Source organism: Cucumis sativus, chromosome 3 (genome assembly GCF_000004075.3).
Source record: "Cucumis sativus cultivar 9930 chromosome 3, Cucumber_9930_V3, whole genome shotgun sequence".
NCBI classification, from domain to species: Eukaryota; Viridiplantae; Streptophyta; class Magnoliopsida; order Cucurbitales; family Cucurbitaceae; genus Cucumis; species Cucumis sativus.
The window spans coordinates 8936279-8955393 of record NC_026657.2 but is presented as its reverse complement, the minus strand read 5'-3'; the positions used below and the strand labels follow the sequence as shown (position 1 = coordinate 8955393).

The 19115-nt window shown below is 31.3% G+C and overlaps 2 protein-coding genes across 3 annotated transcripts; one reads left to right on the top strand and one right to left on the bottom strand.

Annotated features, from left to right (window-relative positions):
• Positions 1–242: 242 nt before the first annotated feature.
• LOC101219292 (protein PAM71-homolog, chloroplastic) lies at positions 243–4069 on the bottom strand. The gene is made up of 10 exons (XM_011652593.2): positions 3739–4069; positions 3401–3560; positions 2797–2980; positions 2376–2423; positions 2148–2244; positions 1508–1671; positions 1356–1421; positions 942–992; positions 734–838; positions 243–572 (listed from the first exon to the last, which is right to left on the bottom strand). The coding sequence occupies exons 1-10, from the start codon at positions 3866–3868 to the stop codon at positions 507–509; spliced, it is 1071 nt and encodes a 356-aa protein (XP_011650895.1). The 5' UTR covers positions 3869–4069; the 3' UTR covers positions 243–506.
• Positions 4070–12733: 8664 nt separating this feature from the next.
• LOC101219053 (probable leucine-rich repeat receptor-like protein kinase At2g33170) lies at positions 12734–17665 on the top strand. 2 transcript variants are annotated; one of them, XM_031882569.1, is made up of 4 exons: positions 12734–13630; positions 13854–13948; positions 14063–16836; positions 16973–17665. In XM_031882569.1, exons 2-4 carry the CDS (start codon positions 13896–13898, stop codon positions 17350–17352), a joined length of 3207 nt encoding a protein of 1068 aa, XP_031738429.1. In that variant the 5' UTR covers positions 12734–13630; positions 13854–13895; the 3' UTR covers positions 17353–17665. The 2 variants fall into 2 exon arrangements, with proteins under 2 accessions (XP_031738429.1, XP_004134018.1); XM_004133970.3 differs by having other exon boundaries at positions 13854–16836.
• Positions 17666–19115: the final 1450 nt, after the last annotated feature.

Below are 19115 nucleotides of genomic sequence, written 5' to 3'. Positions count from 1 at the left end.
TCAATTTGAATCAGATAAGAAATCAATTATATCATTTGGATCGAAAAAAAAAAAAAAAGAGTACTCAAAACAAGAACAAATCAACAGCGGATTTCAAAAAGTGAGTACTCGTTCTTTGGAAAAATAATGAGTTGGTAAGTCGATGGAATTACTCACCCATTCAATTTTTTGTATGAAAGTTCATAGTAAGGAGAAAGCAGAGAAAAAATAACAAGCGAACAAGTCAAGTAGTGGAGAAGGTGTAAGGCCATCAGAAACACAGCATATAATGTATTTTATTGGCAAAAATATGAATTTCACAAAGAACGATTTTTTAAAAACAATTGTTCATGACAATCACTCCAAATCATAAATGTAAAGCTAGTGAGCAATGAATAAGATTATACAATATACTTAAACTTCCCAAAGAAAGATCCAGTAACCTACGTTAAGCCACTTATCCTCTTCGAATGCATCAGTTTCACTATAGGTTGGGGAAGAACTCGATGTTTGCCAATCTGAACCCGTCAGAAAACTCCAAAAAAAGTTGCTATTGCAAAAATTAAGAAGAGTACACCTCCTAAGTAGCCGACCTGATAGACAGTAGAGTGAGTTGTTGCATTAGAAACAAAGGGAAGTTGGTGTATATTTGGGAGTAATTATGAAATTATTCAAAATCTCAAAATCATGCTGAGGATTTAGAGCTTTCGAAATCATTTCAAAATCACTTTCAAACATGAAATTCGGGTCCTACCAGTTTTTCAGAAATGTATTTGGCGAGTAATGCTCCTCCTAGAATGGCAATGGTAGTTGCAATTAGGTGTCCAGTGATAGCTCCTGTCGCCACACCCCATGGAGACTGTAGAGTGGAAATTGAAAAAGAGAGATTACTAAAACTTGAAATGAAAATGAGGAAGAAAAATAGACTGAATTGCTGGCTTATAAAATACAGAAAATCGAACCTGCGCAGCTCCGAGAGCAATGGTTGCAAGCATTGAGCGATCACCCCATTCCTAATTTCCACATAGTGATTCAAACTTTGAGTACTTGCACACGAATCTTTTTCAATTCAAACACACACTCGAAAAAGTAACAGAAAAGGCTTTAAATTCCCCTAAATTGATGTACTAACTATGCCACTCATAGATTGAATTTACGAATGTGATATAAATTTGACGGCTACAAGGAATGCCTACAATGCACTTTTAATTTAATCGCTGATGAAGTATCATAGGTTACTAAATTTGGAGCTTTTGGCGATCTACGACTACTCAACAAACTTCTCCTATTGTGAGTTTAACACACGATCTCATTTTAACATATTATGCGTTTGTATTCCATTTCTGCTGAAATAGTAATGATTAAAAATTACTCACGGCGAAAAATATTAGGCTGAACGACTTCCAGATGATTTCAAGAGGATTGGAAAGCCGTTTCGAGACCTGAAAACAATTATAAAAGATTTTTGTAATAGAGCCTATCGAAACAAAGTTCCAAACCTAGAGAAAACTAATAATTAAGAATCTACCTTTTCTTTAACAAGCTCCTCTGCTTCGACATATTCATCAAGTTCTGGGCCACTCTCATCACCTTGTTTATGAACACTCGAGGGAAGATCCCATGCATCTTTTATGGCCTTGAGACCAAAGAACAATAGAAGAGTCACTGCCGCATATTCTCCAATTGGTAAAGCTACATGAATAACAGCAAATAATTTTTGTTAGAATTATGGACCTAAAACCATGACTAGGAGCAGTGTTATTTGTTATGATAGAAAAAATATCAAATATAGAATTGTATTTTTAATAAAACAGCATTCACTAGTTTAAACAATAAAGCCAATTGGATTAAGTTGTTATTGTACATTATAGAGAATGAAGAGCCAAAGTTATTATCTTCACAGAAACAGCAAGACAGTACGTTGTAAGAGATTAAAAGCCATTAATGAGTACATAGACAAATGTTTGAGACAAAAAAAAAAGTTAATTGAGGAAAACATAAACTTTGCTGGCAATTCCATCATCTTTATGTAACCAGATAATCACAGAAGAATAAACTGCATTAAATCAATCCCGATAAAAGAAAATACAATACAAAGCAACATTCTCTTCGCACAAAATTGAAGTAAATTCTAAATCAGTTGAGAAAGTCCAAATAGCTCAACTTACTTGTCTGGAATTGAGCAGGTACTGAGTGAAATATTCGTCCAATTATAACTGAGAGGACCGTCATAAGTGAAAGTGCTCCCATAGATCCTAACAGAACCTGTTCAACAATTCAATACCTGAATAGAACTTTCAATTCCTAACCAAGTCATATGGAACAAAATAAAAGATGAAAAGAGAAAAGGAAACATGGAACAAAATGCGAGAGAGTGAAACTGAGAAGGGGTATACCAGTCCTTTCTCATATTGCATGGCCAAAAGTGCAGCAATGAAAAACGTCTGTCCAAAAGAGAGAGTATAAGCTGAAAATGCCTTCTGAATTCTAAGAGGGTGAGACACTAAATATGCTAGATCAAGAAGTTGAGCCACAAAAATTGTAAGCATCTTGAAATTTTGTAATATTTTGGTAACTCCACTAGAAATTCTCTGAATTGTGATGTGGTTAAACAAGGTCAATTTTCAAGTTTTCCCGTCTCAATGGAATGATCACATATTTCAGTTGTTTAATTTTTCTTTATTTATCTATATTTTCTGCCATAAATTATATGGATAAGTACAATCCTTCTACCGATATCCAAATTTAGAATCTGGATAAAATTGAAAACATCGCAGGTTTGATACAGATAAAGTTCCGATGAAAAGAAAAGGTCACCTTGTCCCCAATTTCAGAGATAAATATTAATGAGAAGGCAGCGGTGAACCCTGACTTGGCAACTGCAGCCAAGATAGATGAAGGTCCTCCCTTCACAAAGGCAATCAGCGAGAATACTAATCCGCATCCAATTAGTACTAGTGCAATAGAAAGAGGATAAGGCAACCCACTTGGAGACTTCTCGCTGCCAAAACATAGAAGACGTATAAACGAGTGAGGAAGACGAATAGATCATGGATTCACTAAATTACAAAACAAGGCGAGAAAATCAGTTTTACACAACAAAATTTTAAGTTTTTGTTGACTACAACTCGGTGGAGCAATTAGCATGATTACAGGTCGAATTCATTGTCGATTATACAAAACTCCGTAAAAATATCAAATGGATTAGAAATCCCAGAAACCAGATTAGTAGAATTATCAGTTTAAATGACAATAAATAAATACGTTGGATTTCTAACCATTAATCCATAAAATCAATTGGAATTGTAGGGTAACATAGTGCATTACCATAGCCGTAGTCATAGAAATCCAAAATTCGAAACAACATCAATGAGCTTCCTTTTCAACTCGGAAAAATCAAAACAAAAACGAAGAAACTCACGTTTTAGATGAACTGATATCAGATGCACTACCGGAAATAACATGATGGCCCTCTTTTTCCTCCTCGTGCTTGTATCCATCGGATCCGATACTTACATTCGACGAATGTGCTCTGCTTTTACCATACGTCCTGCTCAACCTCGTCACTCTTCTATGTTTCACTGTAAGCAACATACTCATAACTCACTCAAATATGTTCACACAATGCACACAATGCGCATACAACAAAAGAATCATCCATACATAATTCGAAGAGACTCGCAGCATTTCGAAATTGCAAAACCAAAAACCAAAACCAGATAATTAATCAAAAACAAAGGAAATGCAAGAGAGAATTACGCGATGTCGATACGGTCCTAGAAAATACACCGCCAGAAGCAGAACAACTGGGCAAAGAATCGAGTAAAGGCGAGAAGGGAAGCTTCTTCCCCGTTGAAACGAACGGCGAGCGAACCACCAATCCTTCCATCTCTCGTTCTCTTTTCCTTCCTATAACTTCATAATTCACCTACTAAAGAGCCATTATTCTCGCCGGCCGGCGGCGGTTGAACCGGGAAATAACTCCGAAGTGAAGTTGAATCTCCGCCAACAAATCCGTGTATGAGTTCCGAAGATTGCCACGTCGCAGCTCCAGAGATAAAACGGGATGCTCGTCTCCAACTTCGATACGACGAACTGATGATAACAACTCAATCCTACGTTTTGGGCTAAGGCCCAACATATATGGGCCTGGTCTTTGGATACAACCCAATGACTCGCTCTCGTTTGTGCCTGTGAGCCACGTGGAAATTGGGCTTCTTAACTTAACTCCAAGGTTGGAAACAGAAAATATTTAGTTATTTGACTATGTGAATTAAAGTTAATTAACTATATTTTTATTTTCACTTATGTACTCTTCTCCATCTCTAGCAATTCCATGGATCTATGTCGTCGAGCACACTCTTTTGATCTCAAACTTCAATCAAAGCTCATGATTGTTTGATAGTTTAGGATGAACAAAAAGAAACTTCAAAAATCGTACCTCACATATTGAAGTTAACGGTACAAGTTCATGTTTGTTGAATTATATCTTTATTAGACAAATCGATATGATTTTAAAATGAATGATTAAGACGATTAAATCAATAACAATTTGTTATAAAAGAAAAAAGAAAAAGGTGATTTGCTATCATTTCCATAATTGTATGAGTAAGGTAGAAATTTATTAAGCATGACATTCTTTTGAAATTATAGTCACAAGGTAAAAGCATGCTTTGAATTTTGTTTTCTAAATTATAAATCATGACACTAGAAAATGGGTTGGTGAGAAATTTAACATTCACTCAACAAAATCAAAACATCCACGAATTAGTTTGGTGTTAATTATGCTTCGTCGAGTTAAAAATATAATTGTTTCATCATTGTTCTCATAAACCCTGAATTGTCTTAAGGGTATGTCTGTTTTTATTTATTTATTTGTGATTATTGAACTAATGGATTAAAAAAATAATCACTTAGATTTAAAACGAAGAACCTCCCAAAAAAGAAGATCGAAGTAGTCTTTTAACATTATATCATGAATTCAACTTTTAAAACGAGGAATTCAATGTCCACGATATTACTTTTCTTTTGCAAAAAAACCCTAAAATAACTTATGAATTTGTGCTTGTTAATTTTTAGCCATGTAATCTATATTTCTAAAAGATTCAAATATGTACTAAAAGTTTCTAACATTTGTGTCTATAATCCAACTATAGACGCTCAAAGTTGTTAGAATCACAAATAAAATATATCTTTTTACAAATAAATTTTTAAAAAATACTTATGAATGAATTATAAATTGGAAAATTTTAAAGGTAGATAAACTAGTGGAGGTCAAGTCCTAAACAATTCATAGGTTGGAAATAACAATCCTATCATTAATTTTGTGGTTTTCTTCTCGTTGGAAAGTCATACCTCATATATCATTAATTATACACCAAAAAAAAAAAAATCATACTCGATTCTACTCTTCCTAAAATTTAAGTTATTTTTTGTTTTTTCGTCAAAGAATTATTCGAATTTCGATACTAATGTTTGATAACTTGAATTTTATCGAAGCGACACCTCATCAACATAACTAAAAGTCGATGATTTGAGATCAATGGTGTGGTCAGTGCAACATCATTATTATGTTTTGTAAATGTTCTATCTCACTTTTATTTTTTTTGTTTTAATATTTGTGAATGGATGGAAGTTGATTTCTACTTTGTTATCATTTTCTTTTACATAATTGGAACTATATTTAGAAACGTTTTTCCAATTGTAGAATCACACTTTGTGTTTCTCACCCTTGTTTTTTAAAAACAAATCACACACAAATTAACAACAAAGATTAATGAATATTAATTTTAGCAATTAACACAAAAACATAGTCGAGATAACTAACCTCCCATCCGATAACTATTTGGTTTTTGAAAATTAGAAATTTTCTTAGCTACGTCCGATGAGCGTTTTTAAAACCAAGCTAAAATTTTGAAAATCACTAAAAATTATAGTTTTTAAAAACTTGTTTTTGTTTTTTAGATTTGAATTAGATTCCAACTCTTAATATTTCGTAATAAGAATATAGATATGATATACGTAAATAATTCATATATTTTTGGAATGGAAGATGAAAATAATGTTAGTGAAAATGTGTGTATAGATAAATAAAATGGGAAATGAAAAGAAGACTATACAAAAATTAGAAAATTGATTTTGGTGATAGAAATGATTTATGATTATTTCTTGAAACGTAAGGTTTGTAGAATTGGATAAAGACTTCCACTTTGAAAACAAAAGTTGTAAACCAAAACAACAATAAATATAATACCTTAAAGGAATTAATTTAGTCAAAATCATTATATGAAATTTGGTTATAAACCTTAAATTTGACTTTCTTAATTATCATCACAATGGGATCCAAATCATTTCCAATTCATACTCTTTTAATCTATATCTATTTCAAATATTAATTCAAAAAAATCTATCAAACATTTTCTTTTATATTAATCTAAACAGACCCTTAGTCTGAAAACCCATGATTAGAAACTTTTATTAACCTTGTTAATACATTCAACATACACCATAGGTTGTATATATTTATGAATTAGATATCATACTCTATACAAATAGCTTTAAAAACGCATTAAAAAAAGTTTAGGGTATAATTAAATCTTGATCTTAATTGGGTCGTATCACTTAAAACTCCAAATTTGGTTAAATAAATGAAAATTTAAAAAGAAAGAAAAGAAAAGAGAGTAATTGAAAATGATAAAAAAAAAAAAGGATGGAGGGCACGTGGTTGAAGGAAGGCTAAGCTCAGAAGAGTTTTGACTTTGGTTCTAAAATGACGGTGGAAATTAGACATTACCAAACCTTCATTCATTCATCCCATCCCGTCCCATCCCATCCCATCACTCACTTATTCCTTTTGTTTCACATAAATCCTTCTAAACTTTTGTTGAAACTCTCTCTCTCTCTGTCACAAGTCTAAAGTTTAATTTTATAATATAGTTTTTGTGACTCAATTTAGCAATATCTTTTTAGTCCCTACCAATATTTGATTTAATAGTTACAGTTTCATGCAAGAAGTTTGAAGTTTGTTTTATTTGATTCTTAAGTTTCAAATTTTCACCAAAAGTTTACTTTCAATATTTAGTGTTAGATTAATTAGAATTGATTTTTCGACCAAACAACTACTAATCTGACCATAATCAGTTTAGTAAAATTTAAACTGATCTCAACTATGAATGAGTGCAAATCAATTGTTGTTCGATCGATTGGTTGGTTTAAGTCTTTGAAATTGAAAAAAAAAAAGTTGTATGTTTGATTTTTTTCTCTTCAAATTATTGTCAATCAAATACCTTCTTATATCCTCAACTAAACACTTTCGATTGGGTTGATTTTGGTTAATTGGTTCGATTTTTTGGTTTATCATTATTAATGTTTAACGATCACTATCAAAATTAAGAGCAAATCATTGTAAAAGATCACACATATAATATGGTGGTCGTTGTAAGTACATTCTCAAACTTTTAAATGTAAAATTTGAGTAGACTAAAATCTGAAAACGTAGAAACTAACTACTCTCTTACGTTTTCAAATTTTAGTTTAAATGTGTATTGAAAAACATACCTTCATTTTTAAAAATAGAAAATCAAATCGTTTACTAAACGGTCATAGTTTTTGAAACCGGTTTTTGTTTTCTAGAATTTAAAAAACTAAATAGTAAAAGAAAAGTGATTAACATAATTCACATGTCTTTTTCATCCTACTTTTGAATGAGGGTTCCAAAAACTATAGCTTGAGATTCAAATCACCAGCTTATTATATGCATTTTTTATTTGATTTCTAAAAGTTTTTAGAAGATTTTAATATTACTACTTGAAATTTTGCCAGAATTAAAATGGAATCTTGATACAACATAAAAGATAAATTTATTATTCAATATAAAACTTATAGTTTAAAAGACAAAATAAATTAGAAAACAAAAACAGCTAATGTATCTATATCAATAATTAATTACCATATCTTTTTAATTCATCATAACTTATTTACATCAACTTGATCATTTCACATGTTAAATTGATTGTTATTTTGAATAAACTTTTTCGGTTTTTTTTTTTGTCTTCGTCTAAAAAAAATTACATTGGTGTTTGATCATTGACAGTTTTAACAATCAAGTTAGCTAATCGTTTAAAAAGAGTTGGAGAATAGATAATTCATGATCTCATTCAAAGTATATCTCAAATGCCTTGAACCCTTTTGATTATATGAAAAAAAATGCTTTTATAACGAGCACTTAACTTATTAATTTGACGATATTACTAACTTAATTTGTCCATTACGAGTAGATAGTACACATGCTTCACTTAATAAACAAACATTTAGTGATAATTTGTTTTTCATGACCGACCTTATAGGTCGACTTCCTTAAGTTCCATGGTTTACTCTATATGTCAACCTCATGCATTAATTATTTTATATTTCTTACGACCGACTCAATGAAATAGATATTTATGAAGTCTATAGAGTCAATATCCATGACTTTAATTTCTTAACTTTCATCGTCAACTTTAGAGAAGTCACCTTTCATGATTTGAATTTTATTGATCTTATAATGAAAATCAATCTATTTAACTAGTCGACCATCATATCATATTTAGTCAAATAAAACTCTTTTTCTTTTTTCTTTTTTCTTTTTTTCATAATTCTCACCAAAAACCTTTTGTTGTTTATTAAAATTTTGAGATGATAATATAGACTAATTAATTTTCATTCCATGGAAAAGCTACAAAATCTTTGTAAAAGAAAAAGCATATATAGATGTAGAAAATAAAGTGTCAATTCATAGGCTTCGATAATTTTCTTCAAACATAGAGCGGCCCCATGATTTAAATGGCTTTTGATTTGTGGTTAGGGATGAGATACCAATAGATGAAAATTACATCTTCTTTGACTTGTCTTAATAATTTATTTCAAAACTCCAATTTTGAATATATATATATATATATATCATTTTATAGTTGTTTGAGAATAATATATATGTGAATTGAAAAGAATTGTGTTTGATCATACTAAAAATGTTATTAATTAGAATTTTGAGAAAGGAATTATGTTGGTGTAAAATCAATTTATAGAATTAAACATGGACTTAACATATTAACTACTAATTAATTTATAAAAAAAATCATAAAACAAGTAATCACGTTTATATAATAAGTCTTGATTCATAAGATTGAATTAATCAATGTTATCGAGATATTGTAATTATTTAGTTTTAATGTTAGTAAAAGGGTACACCATCTTTAAACATAAGCATATATGATATTGCACCGTATTAGATAATTTTATATATTTGTTGTTATAATATCATGTGATATGTGATAACTTTTAATTAATAGATCAAATATATATATATAAATAAATGTCAATTAACCACCTAAAAGAAAAGATTAGTTTATTGAGTAAATCTAATTAATTTGAAAATTGGTCAAATATGGAATAAAAAAAGGGATTACAAGAAGAGTGGTTTAATGTAAATAATTACACACTCTTTTAATTTATTCAAAATTCAAGCAGATTTGGACCAATGTAAAGCTACCCTAAGTCTTCTTTAATTGATCAATTTGTAATCCATTTTTAATATATAGTTTTGGATTTAGTGAATTTGAATAATCAATGTGCAATTATTGATGAACAAAATCCATGTGAACTTACAGTAAAACACACTCACTCTTCACATAATTTATTTATTTCTTTCTTTCGTTCTTTCTTTTTATTTATATTTATATTTCTTGGAAAATTATTTTTTAAAATTGGCATGATTTATACAATAGAGAAATGCAAGTGTGACAAAGAATCCCATTATGTAGGACCCACTTTACAATTTTGGTAGAGTTTTTTTTTTTCTCTTTAATAAATATATTTTAGATTTTTCCTTTGATTTTTTTTTTTTGTGTGGATTATTTGTTTATTTGTTTACAATTAATTAATTAACAAAAACGATCTAAAGAATTTAAAATTATCTACAAATAATTTCTATATTAAATAATTTTTTTTGATACATGTGAGGATGTACCGTTTTGAAAAAGATACTTTATATTACTTTACTTGAGAACGATAGAATGGATAAGATGTTGAATTAAATATATATATGCATACATTATATTAAATTTCATGAACCATAATAGTTTTGTTGGAAGGTGTCACTTACTAATTAATATTTTCAAGTTAATTAGTTAGTGAAATATGTAATATTTTAAGTTTTATATCTCGATCCTCCTTTGTAGAAAATAAATTTTTTCATCCACCAATTATGTTATAAATAAAACGAAGCTCCCTCTATTTTTAACCTTGGTAGTTGGTATTTCATTCCTTAACATAACCTCGTGTTGATATCATTAAAAAAATGTACAATTTGTTGCTAGTTTTTTATTTATAATATTGTAACATGCGATAATCAAACATCTAACTTTCCGATTAATAACTTGAACTATGTTGATGTTGACAACTTTCATATGATAATGTAATAATCGATCAAATTAGTTAAAAACATTTCACGATTTAATTTGACAAAATTGACATGTAATTGATTTATTTAGTAATGGTAACTGATAGTCATTTTATGAATAATAATTAAGAATATAACATTTAAAATAAATTAACGATATAATTAATGATAGACTAATATTTGCAACATTGTCTACCAGTGATAAAACTTTTATCATTAAGTCTAACAACATTTTAAATTTTTTGCAAATATAGTCAAATTTGTCAAATTCTATCGATAATGGACTTTTATTATTGATGGAATTTTAAAATGTTGTTATATACTTAATTATTTTTAATCCAACAGTTAAATTTGTAACAATTTCACTAAATCAGGAGGTAGTTTGAATAATTTATGTGGCTAAAAAGTTTATATAAATAAAAATTAGGAACTAAAACATATCCATATATTTAGGTAAAAGAGAATAATGTATTAAAGAAATGTAAAAAGTGTAAAATAGAGCCAAAAGAAATATATTTAAAAGGATATAAAGTGTTAGAATGGGAAAGTGATATAAAATTTTCCTTTTATTTCATTTCGTAGTGGGGGAAAGCCAAACCCCAAAAGAAATCCCCAATGAAAATAAAAGTCAAATTTCACTGCAGGCCTAACAACATGCATGTGCCCTTCAAATTTATAATATTATCTTAAACTATCACTTCCATTTTAATCTCTCATACTTTTTTTTAACCTTTCATTTTAGTTACGCCTTAAATTTAAATTTAGTTTCTTAGAGTTAATTAAATATTAAACTTTTATATAACAAAAAGTTCGTAGATAGCAAAAACAACAACCCTACAATGGACTAACTAGTGTTGAATAAAGTAAAAAAATATAACGATTAGAATTAAACGAAGTTTAAAATAGAGACATTTTTTAAAATATTTACAAATATATACCAAAATTTTGGATTATATTAATGATAGACACAAATGAACTTTTATTACTGTTTAGAAAAGCATATTAACGTTTATCAAATGTATATAGAATCTAAAATTTTGTTTTATTTTATCAAATTTATTATTTTCGACAACTTTTCTTTAAAACGTAGATTAACAAAAAAAAATTTACCAATCTTTTTTTATATATATAAAAAAGTGAATTAAAAAGCTCTCCCACTTTCCTTTTCATTTTCCTTTAATTAGTAGTATCAATAATTCCAAGTGGACCCTACCGATCTGGCCTTTCAAGATTTGATGATTAGGCAACCGGACTCTAAAACCCGCCAATGTGGACCGTCCGATTTCCACATCACGATTGCCCTAGTGGCGATCTTGATGTCATGACTCAAGAGTCGGCCACTTTTATTGGGCCCCTCGGCTTTCTCTCATCCCGTGGGCTTAATGGGCCCATAGACATCTTAACGGCCCACTTATCAGGCCCATCAATTTTTGGTGACACAAGCTTGATGTCATTATTCAGTTTCTCAATTAGAATGAATGGTTTTAATGAATTTCTGAAATATTTTAGTAAATATATTTTTGCATACGTAAAATGAAATTAATCGAGAGTTGTCAATTATTAAGGGAAACTTATACCTGTCAAAAAGAATAATTATAAAAACACAAAAGGAAAAAGGATTTCCCAAAGAAAAAGAAAAGGCAAAAAACATTACCCGCTTTGCTGCACGTGTGATGTGACGCCTTGGTGATTGAAACGACGACGTTTGGAATCTGGCCATTTGCATAGAAAATAATGAAACCCATTGGTTGGTTGGCACTAAAATATATATACATACATACATATAAATAAATAAAGAGGGTTGCATGGTGAGTGTTCATCCATGACGTCATCTGATTAAGTTAGTAGAGATAATCAACATAATTTTCAGTGAAGATTGATGATTATGCCTTCCAAATCAGGTATTTTCACTCTTAAACTAATTGGGCTTATAGATAATTAAACAAACGGTGGTAATTTGGTGGTTTATTGTTTACTCATCTTTTAAAATTATGGTTATTTTAGATCGATTTTTTTCTATAATTTGAAGAGATTTATGTTGATATAATGGATTTTAAAATGGTGGATAAGATTGTATGTTTTTGTTTGAAGGTAGATGGTATTAATTTTTATATTAAGATTTTAAAAAGGAATTACCAAATAAAATAAGCATACCCAATGGGATTATAAATTATTTTCATAATGACTAAACTTACTCTTTATAAAGAAAAGGAAAGAAAAAGATTTCCCCCAAAAAAATAATTTAAAAATCAAATAGTAATGACAAAAACCAGAAAAATAAAATTCAAATTTTCTTTCTCAGAGAATTAAAAAAAGAAAACCCCAAATTGAAAGAAACAAACAAAAACCGAAGACGAAGCTTTCTTCTTCATCATCATCTTCTTCAATGGTTTGATTATTAAACGTGACTCCATTAACGACCCAGTGCTAAGGATCGGCTTATGTATATAATAACAAACAGACAAAATACAAATGGCAAAGAAAAAGAAGAAAAGAAAAATTGAACTTTTATAAAATGGAAAAAAGGAAATGAAATAAAATGGGAGAAAAAGAAAAGTTTCGAAGTTTCTCTTCCAAGTTGGGTGTGGAACTCACAGTTCTCTCGTCTTTCCAACCACTTAAAATCAGCCCCCACTCTCCCCTACACAGATGGGAAATAATCCTCTTATTTGTCGGCCATTTTAGCTTCACAGTTTGAGCTCTGGTTTTTGTTCTTCATTTTAATAATTCATTCTAAGATCTCTCGACTCTTTTCATTTTTTTTTCCATTTTTTTTTTTGTTTTTTTTTTGTTAGAGAACTAATTTGAGGGTTTCCGCTGATGGGTTCTTCTTTATTTTGATCAATATGTAGCTGAATATAATATACCAAAAAAGGGGAAATGATTTCTTTCTGATTTATCGCTGTTTTTAGAGTGCCAAGTGTTCGATTACAGCCGCAAAGTAGTAGAGATTGTGATAATTTTTTGTTTTGTTTTGTTTTTCTTCTTTTTCTTCTTTTTCTTCTTTCTGCCAAATTATTGACCGCAATTCGGCGATACCCATTATTGCAAAGGCCCTGAAATTCAATCTCGATCTGCCCCTTTTTATTTTGTTGTACTTGATTTATGAGCTCCATGGTTTTGGGATTTTCGTTAGAAGATGTGAATTGGAAGAAGACATGGCGGAATTGCTGTGTTTATTACCCTTTTTTCGACGAGTGATGGCCATGCTATGAGGTTTGTTGTTCTTTGTTGATTGACTCTTTTGTTCGCATTCACTTAGAATTGGCACTGAGTTCAGGATTTTATGGTGTTTTGATTGAGGACTGTGTTGAATCTGAAATGAACTTGTTAGAAACTTTAAGTGAAAGGGGCATCTGTTCTTTTGGTGTATGTGTTAGAGTAAGATTTGATTTTATTAGACAATGCTGTTTGTTTGACATAATAGGTGTTTCTACAGGTGCTAAGTTTGCTGGATTTTCTGGTAGTTGTTGTGGAGGCAATGGCTCTTAACATGTTTGGAGATGTCAAGTCATGGGAAGGATTCTTAGTCAGGTTTGTTGGATTTTGGTTTACAATCATTCTTCTCTTTTGTACTTCACAAGGGTTGAACTTAGAGGGATTGTCCCTTTTGGAGCTGAAAAGGACTTTAAAGGATGATTTTGATAGCTTGAAGAACTGGAATCCTGCGGACCAGACACCGTGCAGTTGGATCGGTGTAAAATGTACATCTGGTGAAGCTCCGGTCGTATCGTCACTCAACTTGAAATCGAAAAAGCTCTCTGGATCCGTGAACCCCATTATTGGTAACTTAATTCACCTAACTTCTCTTGATCTCTCTTACAATAACTTCACTGGAAATATTCCCAAAGAGATTGGTAATTGTTCAGGTCTAGAATACCTTTCTCTTAATAACAACATGTTTGAGGGAAAAATCCCACCTCAAATGGGGAATCTTACTTCCTTGAGGAGTTTGAATATTTGTAACAACCGAATAAGTGGTTCGATCCCAGAAGAGTTTGGGAAGCTATCCTCACTAGTTGAGTTTGTGGCGTACACTAACCAGCTCACTGGCCCGTTGCCTCGTTCTATTGGAAATCTCAAGAATCTTAAGAGATTTAGAGCTGGACAGAATGCTATCTCTGGAAGCCTACCTTCTGAAATAAGTGGTTGCCAGAGTCTTAATGTGCTTGGTCTTGCTCAAAATCAGATAGGAGGGGAACTACCAAAGGAGCTCGGAATGCTTCGTAACTTAACCGAAATGATTCTTTGGGGTAACCAGTTTTCTGGTAATATTCCTGAGGAGCTTGGGAACTGTAAGAGCCTCGAGGTCCTTGCGCTGTATGCAAATAATCTGGTTGGCCTCATACCAAAGACGTTGGGGAATCTCAGCTCCCTGAAGAAGTTGTATCTCTATAGAAATGCTCTTAATGGGACTATTCCAAAGGAAATAGGTAATCTTTCTCTTGTTGAAGAAATTGATTTCTCAGAGAACTATCTAACTGGTGAAATCCCTTCTGAACTAAGTAAGATAAAAGGTCTGCACTTGCTTTTCCTCTTCAAAAACCTGCTGAATGGTGTTATACCAGATGAATTTAGCACCTTGAGTAATTTGACACGACTCGATCTATCGATGAATGATCTTAGAGGACCTATACCATTTGGTTTTCAATATTTCACTAAGATGGTACAACTGCAGCTCTTTGATAACTCACTCAGTGGTAGCATTCCTTCAGGACTTGGACTTTACAGCTGGCTTTGGGTGGTTGATTTTTCACTAAACAACCTAACAGGGACAATACCTTCTCACCTTTGTCATCATTCTAACCTGAGCATTTTGAATTTGGAGTCTAACAAGTTTTATGGAAACATCCCCTCTGGAATCCTGAATTGTAAATCACTGGTGCAACTTCGTCTTGGCGGGAACATGCTTACCGGTGCGTTTCCATCTGAGCTATGCAGCTTGGAGAACCTTTCTGCTATTGAACTGGGCCAAAATAAATTCAGTGGTCCAGTTCCTACAGATATTGGAAGATGTCATAAGTTGCAAAGGCTTCAAATTGCAAACAACTTCTTCACATCTAGCTTGCCAAAGGAGATTGGAAATCTCACTCAATTGGTCACTTTCAATGTTTCATCAAATCGGATCATTGGTCAGTTGCCACTTGAATTTTTCAACTGCAAGATGCTTCAAAGACTCGATCTCAGCCACAATGCCTTTACAGGTTCTTTACCGAATGAGATCGGATCACTTTCACAACTGGAGCTTCTCATCCTCTCAGAAAATAAGTTCTCAGGAAACATACCTGCAGGACTAGGAAACATGCCCCGTATGACGGAGTTGCAGATTGGGAGTAACTCATTTTCTGGTGAAATTCCAAAGGAGTTGGGCTCCCTTTTAAGCTTGCAGATTGCAATGGATCTCAGCTATAACAATCTAACTGGGAGAATACCCCCAGAGCTTGGAAGGCTCTACCTTCTAGAGATTCTCCTTCTCAATAACAATCATTTGACTGGACAAATTCCTACAGAATTCGACAACCTATCTAGTTTATCAGTTTGTAACTTCTCCTACAATGACCTTTCTGGGCCTATACCTTCCATTCCTTTGTTTCAGAACATGGGCACCGATAGCTTTATAGGCAACGATGGTCTTTGTGGCGGACCTCTTGGTGATTGCAGCGGGAATTCGTATTCTCATTCAACACCACTAGAGAATGCAAATACATCACGTGGTAAAATCATCACAGGAATTGCTTCTGCTATAGGTGGTATTTCTCTCATTTTGATTGTGATTATTTTACATCACATGAGACGTCCACATGAATCTTCGATGCCAAATAAGGAGATTCCGTCCTCTGACTCAGATTTTTACTTACCTCCCAAGGAGGGTTTCACCTTCCATGATCTAGTTGAAGTCACAAATAACTTTCATGATAGTTATATTATTGGAAAGGGTGCTTGTGGAACAGTTTATAAAGCCGTAGTTCACACCGGACAGATAATTGCTGTCAAGAAGTTGGCATCAAATAGGGAAGGCAACAGCGTTGAAAACAGTTTTCAAGCCGAAATTTTGACACTTGGACAGATAAGGCATCGAAATATCGTTAAGCTTTATGGATACTGCTACCACCAAGGTTGCAATCTGCTACTTTATGAATACATGGCAAGGGGTAGTTTAGGTGAACTAATCCACGGATCCTCTTGTTGCTTGGATTGGCCAACTCGGTTTACGATTGCGGTTGGAGCTGCAGATGGTCTAGCATATCTGCATCATGACTGCAAACCAAAGATAGTTCATCGTGATATCAAATCAAACAACATTCTCCTCGACGATCACTTTGAAGCTCATGTCGGTGATTTCGGTCTAGCGAAAGTTATCGACATGCCTCATTCTAAATCAATGTCAGCAGTTGCAGGATCATATGGATACATTGCTCCTGGTAAGCTCTTCGTTATGACTCTGAATATAAAAAAATTTCAACAAGCTATTAGTTAAGTTTATAGATAAATATAATTATCATCCCATGTTGCATTTCTTGCTCGAGTTACCTACTCTATTTTCTTTTCTTGGTGCAGAATATGCTTACTCTATGAAGGTTACAGAAAAATGTGATATTTATAGTTTTGGAGTGGTTCTTCTAGAGCTGTTAACAGGAAAAACTCCTGTACAGCCATTAGATCAAGGAGGTGATCTTGTAACATGGGTGAAAAATTTTATCCGCAACCATTCATACACGTCAAGAATATTTGATTCTCGGTTGAATCTTCAAGACCGAAGTATTGTTGAGCACATGATGAGTGTGCTTAAAATTGCTCTAATGTGTACAAGTATGTCTCCTTTCGACCGACCATCAATGCGGGAGGTTGTATCGATGCTTACAGAGTCTAACGAGCAGGAAGTGAATTTCATTCCATCTCCGGATTCCGATCTTCCCCTCAAAGATAACACCGTATGACAGTTCATCAATTCTTGGAAGTTTCATAAGATGGCTATAGTTTCTGATTTGTTCCTCCTGATTTTTTTCTAACAGGAAATTGATTAGTTTCATAGTTTTTTTTCTCTCTCTCTCTCTCTCTTTTAGAAAAATGTTTCCATTGAATTTGTCTTCTAAGTTATTGGGGGTAATTGGGTAAAGATAGATATTTTCCACTTCTGTATTTTTGTTAAAAAGGAACTAATTACAATTTTCATGTACAGTTGGTAATACCATTGTTCTGTATGTAAAACATCAGTGTTATCAATAAATAGTTTTGAACTTCTTCCATCCACTCCCTATAGATAACCCCAATGATTTGCATTAGCTAGATATCTCAATTTCCAACTGTTAGAGTCGTTAGAACAACTTATGTGGTGCTATGAACAACTTAGTACGGAAATGATTACGTCAACGTTTTGTTACTCTTCTTGATGATTTGCTCAAGTAGATCAATATTAATTGGAGAGAAAACAACATTAACAAAAAAAAAAAAACCAAAAAAAGGATAAAGTTGCATTCACCCTGTTGATGTGTGAAACCCTGTTTAGAAGTCAATAGGATTTTGATATGGAAGATTTGGTGAAAGAATGGCCTTAGAAAGAGCCATTAGTGAACAGAATACATCATTTTGACTTTCTGTTTGATTACTAGGAGGACCATGCAAATGCAAATGCAAAAGCAAAAGAGATATTGGGATTTTCCAATGCTTATAGACTCTACTAACAGCTTCTTTTTCATATCTAATCATCCTTCAAATTACGACTTTAGTCTTCAAAACTTTTTAATTGAATTTTCAATTTTGTATATAATCAGTTACTCTCAAATATTATCATAAATAAACTTAAACAAAAAGAGATTAAAATTTAAAATTTAGAGATTATTTATTAAAATAACTTTTAAGATTAAGAGACTAATTAGTTGTTTATTTTCTCTGTTACTTAGAACGATCAAATTAACCGTTAATTTGCATGGCGTTGATGATAAAATAGTTTTGTTTTATTTATTGCTTTTGTTTTCGAGGTTTTTAAATTGGTTTATTAATTTAAAATGAAATTTTAAAAAAAAATGAAAGTTTATTCATATTACAAACTTTTTTTTCCATAAGGATTAAATGAATTCAATTTAATTAGTGACGTATAAGGTAGGATACAAAACTATATCATAAATTTCAACAGCTTTGAATTATTATATATATAGACAGATGGTATATGTAGTCAAAGTTGTTGAAATAATATTCAAATTTGTACCGAAATTTATAAATTATTTTCTTCTTCTTGAAATTCTATTATATCACAATCAAGTTGACCGTTGACTGTTAAAAAATAATGCAAAAAAAGAAAAAGAAATTAAATAGATTTTGAAATTTTAATTTATTTTATACATATTCTCATTTATAATAATTTTCAACCAAAAAAAATAAATTTCATATTTTTTTTAGGCTTAATGCATTTCATTCACTTAATTATTATATAATTAAAGTGTTACTTATTATTATATTTATTTAGCAAATACTAGGATTTGATGAACAAATTAACATTTAAAATTTGAACATATATTTATGTTAAAATTATGAAAAGTTGACAATATCCTATTATATTTTATAGAGATATAATATAATTGTGTGTTTCATCTATCTAAGTATTAATAAGACATGTGATAATATACAATATGTTTTGGGTTTAGTAATTTTCTACTGCAAGAAACTATTTGACACGAACGAACCAATTTATTTATACATATAT

What these genes read in the sequence shown, in the direction of transcription:
- LOC101219292 (XM_011652593.2), bottom strand. Translation starts at nt 3,868, where the DNA reads ATGGAAGGATTGGTGGTTCGCTCGCCGTTCGTTTCAACGGGGAAGAAG. An exon ending in GATATCAGTTCATCTAAAAC is followed by an intron (nt 2,981 to 3,400) that starts GTGAGTTTCTTC and finishes ATGTTTTGGCAG; the next exon opens with CGAGAAGTCTCCAAGTGGGT. An exon ending in TCTCTGAAATTGGGGACAAG is followed by an intron (nt 2,424 to 2,796) that starts GTGACCTTTTCT and finishes TCTTTTGGACAG; the next exon opens with ACGTTTTTCATTGCTGCACT.
- LOC101219053 (XM_004133970.3), top strand. Translation starts at nt 13,896, where the DNA reads ATGGCTCTTAACATGTTTGGAGATGTCAAGTCATGGGAAGGATTCTTA. An exon ending in ATATGGATACATTGCTCCTG is followed by an intron (nt 16,837 to 16,972) that starts GTAAGCTCTTCG and finishes TTCTTGGTGCAG; the next exon opens with AATATGCTTACTCTATGAAG.